Here is an 8,403-nt window from a genome sequence, read left to right on the forward strand (position 1 = left end):
GTGTACGTTCACATATTTCGTAACTCTTGATATATAAATCTTAATTTCTAACATGAATACTCTTATATGAATGTAACAAAATTGAATATTCTCGTGTATGGACACAACCTATCAGTTCCTCATCTATGTCACATTACAGACGAGTTATATGTTCGATCTCTTATTTCTTAACTAATAGAATACTTTGTAAAATTGTGAAAAGATTAATATGAAAATAAAAGCTACTTATACCATACAAAGCATGCCTTTTAATTTCCATCTTCGAAATTATATATCCTAAGCTTTATTTTACTCCGCATCCATATCTATTGTGTTTAAAAATTAGTGTTTGTGGATGCATGTTATTTTAAATGATTTCGTCTTCGAATCAAAACACAGGATAGACATGAGTTATATTAGGTTATATTCAAGTCCAACTTTACAGATAAAGAGAAAGAACAAGCCACACAAGACAAGAGAAATCGGGTTAAATAATTATCAACCAGATTTTATTTAACTTACATGTATTTATTTATGCCCGGTTTTAGTTATATTCATTATATCCACATGTGTTTATCGATCCCCGCTATATCTACAAATATAACTGCACTATATTACACAGTAGGTGTTAAGTGATTTCTTTTTACTAATTTTAAATGGAGGATATGCATTTCGAATCTACACGTCAAGAATCGAGCTCAGGACTAGTTTTTCTTATTATTGTTTCGTCATTTATAGTTTTTTTTTCCAGTCTAAGCGCTCGATTCTTTGTCGCTCTGACTGTAAGGGATGCCGGATAATTTGGCACGATATATAGTATTATTATTTAGGGTTTATATGTATCGCGCCCACGAGTCCAATTTATCCATATACATTATAATCACTATTGAATGTAGGGCCAGCAATTTAGACACATACACAAAATATATGACATGAACCTACTCGACTTTAACAAATATCGTATCTGGCCTTAACACTAAACATGTAGGCACGAATCGACATGTTAATTTTCGTGTATAAACATGTAAAACACCCATGAACCTGCCAAGTACTTATTAGTACCTAAGTAGATTTTTTTATAACTAAAAATATAATAATATAATACCCTAATTACTTAACCCTAATTATTTTACACCTACACCATACTGTTGCGATCAACAACTACATGTTCGCACATCTACGATCTCCCTCCTCACAGCCCATATCTCTGGTCATAAAATGCATTTGTTAAGGAATATGTGTTTATCCTTTATTTAAGACTTTTGTGAACTTTCAACGACTTTTGTTTTACAAAACAGGTTCTTAAATATGTGTGGGTTAGGTTATTCTATAAATGAAGACAAAAATGAAAATGATTTGTAGTCATAAAAAAACCTCTCAAAAAAATAATAAAAAATTAATAAAAAAAATCATAACTTAAGGTTTAATAAAAAATGAAAAATATAAAATCACAAAAAATGTTTTCACCGTCTTCCTCATTCTAAAAGAAAAACCCCTCGAAAAAGACACAATGTTTAGGAAAAATGATCAATGTGTCTTTTTATTTATTTATTTTTGTCATTTATTGTGTCTTTTTTTATATTGTGTTATACTCCCTCCGTTCATTTGAAAGTGTCAACATTTCCTTTTTAGTTTGTCCCACTACAAATGTATACTTTCAAACTTTATTATTTAATTTCCAAATTTACCCTTAAACATGCAATCTTTCAAACTTTATCAAATTTTGTCATTTTATACATTTCTAGGACATTATAGTAATTTGTTAAGAAAAAAGTACATTCATTAAAACTTTTTTAAATTTTGTGTTATTCAAACCATGACACTTATAGAAGGACGGGGGGAGTATTACTCAACATTCTGTTATATATTTTGTTTTGGCATTGTGATATTTTGCGACATATTGTGTCTTTTTTTATTTATCATTGTTTTGTTTGTTCATTTTCAGCATTATGCCTTTTCGTCAGATTTTTTTTTGGGACGGAAATGAAAGGGGAAACATTTTGGGTTTTTAAATTTTTATTTTTTATTTATATTTTGAGTTATGATTTTTTTTTTGAATTTTTTTGATGTTTTTTGTGTGGCCGTAAATTCTTCTTACACTTCTCAGTTTTGTCTTCCTTTACATTTTAACTTTACCCTGTGTTTCTAAACAACTATGATCATGTCTTTTTGTGTATATATAGTATTAACAGCTTCGTGTCCATGTTTGGGAAATAACACACGATAAGTTTTCTTGTCGTGTACATGTATACATGTTTCGTGTCCGTTTTTTGCCGTGTTCGTGTCATGTCACTACCACGTAGATGGTATGATATCAACATTAACTGAATGGAATGGAGAAGTCAAGTCTTTTACAATTATCGTGTGTTATGGGATATATATATATATATATATATATATATATATATATAACACTAGCAAGAGCTAGTTATCATGTTGTGTCATTGTCGGAATAAAATAACTGATCACTCATTAATTTAAGCGTTTTGGATTAACTAGATTAGAACGTTCTGGTTCGACAGTATCAGATGGCGAATAACGCCTCCTCACTCTTCACACCACATAGACATAGTGACGGTGCTATTGTGATAAAAATTTTAGCCACTGACACCATGAATAGGAATATTAGTATTTATTAAAACGTTGGAAATTGATAAAGTGCAAAAATTAAGATAAAAGGAAAGTAAACATATGAATCTTTTTTACGTAGATAAATTTCTTCAGAGCTAAGGAAACATATATCTTTAATGAAGGGAATATATGTTGTTTTTATAGTTTTAAATCTTAGTATAAATAGTCAGCGAAACTTCTGTTACGGGGTGTTAAATGTTGGAAGGCTCGGTTCCGAAGACCTTTACACTGGCATTCATCTCATGAAAGAAACACATGTCAAAACGTAACACAAAAATACAAGAAAAAAAAAACGGAATAAAAAAACAAACAAAGCACGACGAAACAAAAACTCCCGGAAGTTTTACAAACATTATATTTTCAAGGTTGTAAGAGAGAAAGTAAATAAAACTAAAATAAAATAAATGAAAACTTGAATCAAGAAGAAATTACATAAGTATAGAAGACTGGAAGTAATTACATTAGTATTTAAGCATCAAGCTTAATTAATTATGCAAGTAACTCTTAACTTTAATCATCTATAATTAGATTGTTAAAAAACAGGATCAATTTGATAATGCATATTTAAACACTATATTGAATTGAAACGATAATAAGAGCATCCACAACAACAAACCTTTACAAACGGCCATATCAGCTCCACATCAGATTTCAAACTTTTCACAAAAACCCAACTTTCTTTCACAACAACAAACCTCCACAAACCTTATTAAAAATATTAAAATTATGTATGTATATATAATATGTATATGAGTATGTGAGAGAAATTGTCATTATGACCCACCCTAGAAGTTTGAATTAAGTTTTCTTATGCAAACTTTAACTCACAAACTTTGTTCCACAATGGATGAAGTTCTTAATCATTTAGTTTGTTTGATGCCACATCATTCGAACATTGGAAAATGTTCATTGTTGTAGATGCTCTAAGCATGGATTTGGAGGCCCCTAACTTAAAACTGGAGCCTAATAATGAAATTAATTTGGAAAGAGAAATCAACACTCCTAAACTCCACTTATATAGGTTTGATATTTAGGTGTGATTGGAAACTTTGAATTGATTGATTTTTCGACACTAGAACAAGAATAATTTAATTGAATCATGTTGCAAATTCAATTTAGATGTTACAAAAATGAGATATCTTACGAATTATAACCCCAAGGGAATAATTCGTAAAAATGGCAGTACAAGTCATGTTTTGAAGCTCGTTGCACGTACGTTGTTATGCTATACGGATTTAAAGTTTTTTTTTACTTAAAAGTTTGATATTTATTGGACGTAGGTATCCCATCTATACGACTATACATAACTTCACACATTATAAAATCAAAAGTTACAACAAACTATAAATTTCTAATTATATAAAAAGAATTCACCTTTTATTAAATGATATAATTTAATGCTTAAAGCACACTTTAATGTGAAGGAAGTTTTAAGCGTTTCTTCAAGAGAAAGATAAAATAAAATCCATACACCATAGTTGGACGCCTGGACATCAATATTGTGTTATTGAATATTGAGAAATGGATAGGCCCAGTTAATGAGTCAAGGACTAGGCCCGAGAGCACACTAATAGATAGAGCCAGAGGTGCACAAAAGTACAAAGATGGTTTTAAACCCAAACCAAACAAACCGGTTTATATAAAAATCCAACTTGTAGTTTCAGTTAGATCAAGTAGATGTTGATGTTTAGAGAACGTATTTGAGGATCGAAAGAGGAAACTGATATTTTACTTGTCCTAATTTTGACTAGACGGAGTATCTGGATTTACATAAACAAAATGGGTGTGAATGTGAATCATTTAAACCACATAAGGCCGTAGATTCAATTAAAGAATAGATCTATATGTAGTGGCTCGCTTTGGTTGTGTTGTTGACTCTTTGGTCGGTTCCTTCTCGGGTCTTGTCTGTTGTTTGTTGGGGGCTTTCTCTTCATTAATGAAATAGCGTCTTTCATTACTAGTGGTTATTTTGTTTTTTAGTTTTCTATCAACTTCTAGAGCTAAAAAAACATCACTTCTATTTACTAGTTTTTCAGATTTAAACTTCCTCAAAATATTGTTGAATTATCATTCTACTTGCCCCATAGAGATACAAAAGCAACTTTCATTAAAATCTAAAACACATTGTTTTCTTGTAACGATAAAAGTAAATAAAAGGCATAACAAAAATTAAACCCCTTTAATCAGGGGTAACACCAGAACATAACATTGTCATAACACCAAACAACACTTAATTAGTCCACTTCCTCAATCTTAGGACCAGCACCACTTCCCGAATGAGTAGGCTCATCATCCACTCCACCATCACCACCACCACCTTGATACATCTTCGCAATAATCGGATTACAAACACCCTCCAACTCCTTCATCTTATCCTCGAACTCATCCGCCTCGCCAAGCTGGTTGCTATCCAACCACGCGATCGCCTCATCAATCGCCTCCTCGATCTTCTTCTTATCCTCAGGGCTCAGTTTCTCACAGATTTTCTCGTCTTTCACAGTATTCCTCATGTTATACGCGTAGTTCTCCAACGCATTCTTCGCCTCCACCTTCTTCTTATGCTCCTCATCTTCCGACTTGTACTTTTCCGCCTCTTATACCATCTTTTCAATATCTTCTTTCGATAACCGACCCTTGTCGTTTGTGATCGTGATCTTGTTCTTTTGACCCGTTGTCTTGTCCTCGGCTGACACGTTTAGGATCCCATTCGCATCAATGTCGAAGCAGACCGTGATTTGCGGGACCCCACGTGGGGCCGGCGGGATTCCCGAGAGCTCAAACTTTCCTAACAAGTTGTTGTCACGTGTTCGTGTTCGTTCACCTTCGTACACTTGGATTAAGACACCTGGCTGGTTATCGGAATACGTGGAGAATACTTGCTCCTTTTTCGTCGGGATGGTGGTGTTTCTCGGGATGAGAACCGTCATGACCCCGCCAGCAGTTTCCAAACCCTGTGACAGCGGGGTCACATCCAATAGAAGCAAATCTTGAACCTTTTCGTTACCCTCGCCACTTAGGATAGCGGCCTGGACCGCAGCCCCATACGCAACCGCCTCATCGGGATTGATGCTTTTACAAAGCTCCTTCCCATTGAAAAAGTCTTGAAGCAATTGTTGAACTTTCGGGATACGCGTCGACCCGCCCACTAAAACGACATCGTGGATCGAGCTTTTATCCATCTTGGCATCGCGTAAACACTTCTCAACCGGCTCCATACACTTTCTAAACAAGTCCATGTTAAGCTCTTCGAATCGGGCTCGTGTGATGGTCGAGTAAAAGTCAACGCCTTCGTATAACGAGTCAATCTCGATGGTGGTTTGAGCGGTTGACGAGAGGGTTCGTTTGGATCGCTCACAAGACGTCCTCAATCGCCTAAGCGCCCTCGGGTTCCCAGTAATATCCTTCTTGTGCTTTCTTTTAAACTCTTGAACAAAATGGTTGACCATTCGGTTGTCAAAGTCTTCGCCACCGAGATGGGTGTCTCCAGCGGTTGCTTTGACTTCGAATATCCCTTCTTCGATGGTCAACAACGAGACATCAAAGGTACCACCACCGAGATCGAATATAAGAACATTCTTTTCACCAACACTAGCGGCTTTCTTATCAAGACCGTATGCAATAGCTGCTGCGGTTGGCTCGTTAATGATACGCAACACATTGAGGCCCGAGATGACGCCCGAATCTTTTGTGGCTTGGCGTTGTGAGTCGTTGAAGTAAGCTGGAACTGTGACAACAGCATTTTTGACAGTAGTCCCCAAAAATGCTTCGGCGATTTCCTTCATTTTAATCAAGACCATGGATGAGATTTCTTCGGCTGCGAATGTTTTCTCTTCGCCTTTGTAGTTAACCGTGATTAATGGCTTCTCTGCAGGTCCCGAGACGACCTTGAATGGCCATAATTTGATGTCGCTTTGTACGGATGCGTCGGAGAACCTTCTGCCGATTAGACGTTTTGCATCTGTTAATGGAAAAAACGGTTAATGTTAAGAAGAAATATGCTGTTAAACCGAGTAACAGTACACTATAAGTACGAGTTACTTGAGTTTCCGTTCATAAATTTTTTTAAATAAGACTTTATTTACATGAGTTAGTTTTCATTCACAAATTTTGTTAAATTAGACGTCAATTATAATAAAATTTGAAAGGTTACATTAGTTTCCAATTTTCTTTCACAAATTTGCTAAATAAGACTTCAAATACATAAGTTAACCAAGTTTTAGTTCACTCAAGATAAATATATTTTCGTTAACAAACTTGGTTAAAATAGAGTGTTACTACACAAATTATGTTAAATAGACTCCAATTAAATCTAAATTTAAAACGCTACATAAGTTTTCATCAACAAACTTTTTTTCTTTTTCTTTTTTTCGAACCGGCAGCGTTCAAAATCGGCACAACTATAAAGACATTATAGACTAAAACAACAAATATACAAATTGAAAGGAGAAACAAAACCAATCATTCCAAGACAAAGACTTAAAGACGATCTATACTATTTGTAATCCAAAGATAGGCCAAGAACTTTCTATTTTTAACACAAATTTTGTTAAACTAAACTTCAATAACATTCCTTCACAAATTTTGTTAAATTATACTTCAAATATATATATGAGTTGTATACCTTATTAACTTTGCTAAATTAGACTTTATAAACTTTTAGACTTCAATTACAACTAAATTTAAAAGGGTACATAAGTTTTCCTTCACAATTTTTTTTATCTAAAACTAGTATAGATCAGTAGCAGTACCAAGGCAAAAATCACATAATATTATTATTAACCATGTATGCATATGCTAAATAAAATAAAACAAATACATATATAAGATCTAAGACTCACCAAAAACAGTGTTGGTAGGGTTCATGGCGACCTGATTCTTGGCAGCATCACCGATCAACCTCTCGGAATCGGTAAACGCAACGTAGGACGGTGTAGTCCGGTTCCCTTGATCATTAGCGATGATTTCAACACGGTCGTGTTGCCATACACCGACACATGAGTACGTAGTTCCGAGATCTATACCGATAGCGGGACCTTCACCTTTACCAGCCATTATCGATAAAAGAAAAGAATATGAAATTAGGGTTTGATCGGAAGGAAAGAATGAGTATAAGAAACTGAGAAAAGGGGTTGGTATATATGAGGTTGTAAGTTGGGTTCTAGAATGTTCTTCGACCGTTCAGATTGATTTCAAACTTGCTTGATTGGACGGCTGCATTATAATGATGGAAGTCGTCTATGTTAGGCTGAGGGGTGGGGGGCGCTAACCTGGGCGCGTGAGCCCCTCCGCTCGCGCCCCCAGGCGCTAACCCCACACCACCGGGGCGCGGACCTGGGCGCGAACGGGGCGCGAGCGGGAGCCCCCAGGCAGGCGTGAGTGTGGTCGCGGGAGAAGAGAGAGGAAAAGCTGGTGGGCCCGCCCAAAAGAGCCGTTGAGCTCCGTTTTTTTTTTAAAAAAACCTTTAAAAACTCCTATATAATACCCCAAAATCAACCCATTTCAACCATATCAAAACACAACTTCAATCTCCAAACTCATATATAATATCCCAAACTCCTATATAATACCCAAAAATGTCTGGAAATTGGTACCCAAACCTAGATTCAGGTTATAGTTACGACGATTTATGGTCGTCACCAGACCAATCGATGTTTTATTCGGGGTCGCAAGAAACATCCGGCTTTCAACCATCCAACATACAACCGTCTCCTAACTTTGTTGTTCCAGAGACACAAGAATCACACGGTGATGCTTCGGGAGCAAGAAGACGCGTCCACCGGAAAAAACAACTTG

At 35.4% G+C, this 8,403-nt stretch overlaps 1 protein-coding gene across 1 annotated transcript; it reads right to left on the reverse strand.

The window, feature by feature from the left end:
• Positions 1 to 4,824: 4,824 nt before the first annotated feature.
• Positions 4,825 to 7,752, reverse strand: LOC143618728 (heat shock cognate 70 kDa protein 2). The gene is made up of 2 exons (XM_077090824.1): positions 7,449 to 7,752; positions 4,825 to 6,568 (listed from the first exon to the last, which is right to left on the reverse strand). Exons 1-2 carry the CDS (start codon positions 7,660 to 7,662, stop codon positions 5,205 to 5,207), a joined length of 1,578 nt encoding a protein of 525 aa, XP_076946939.1. The 5' UTR covers positions 7,663 to 7,752; the 3' UTR covers positions 4,825 to 5,204.
• Positions 7,753 to 8,403: the final 651 nt, after the last annotated feature.

Source organism: Bidens hawaiensis, unplaced genomic scaffold, assembly GCF_021521415.1.
Source record: "Bidens hawaiensis isolate Kalapana, Puna unplaced genomic scaffold, B.hawaiensis_p1.1 tig00002338_1, whole genome shotgun sequence".
In the NCBI taxonomy this organism is placed as follows: Eukaryota; Viridiplantae; Streptophyta; class Magnoliopsida; order Asterales; family Asteraceae; genus Bidens; species Bidens hawaiensis.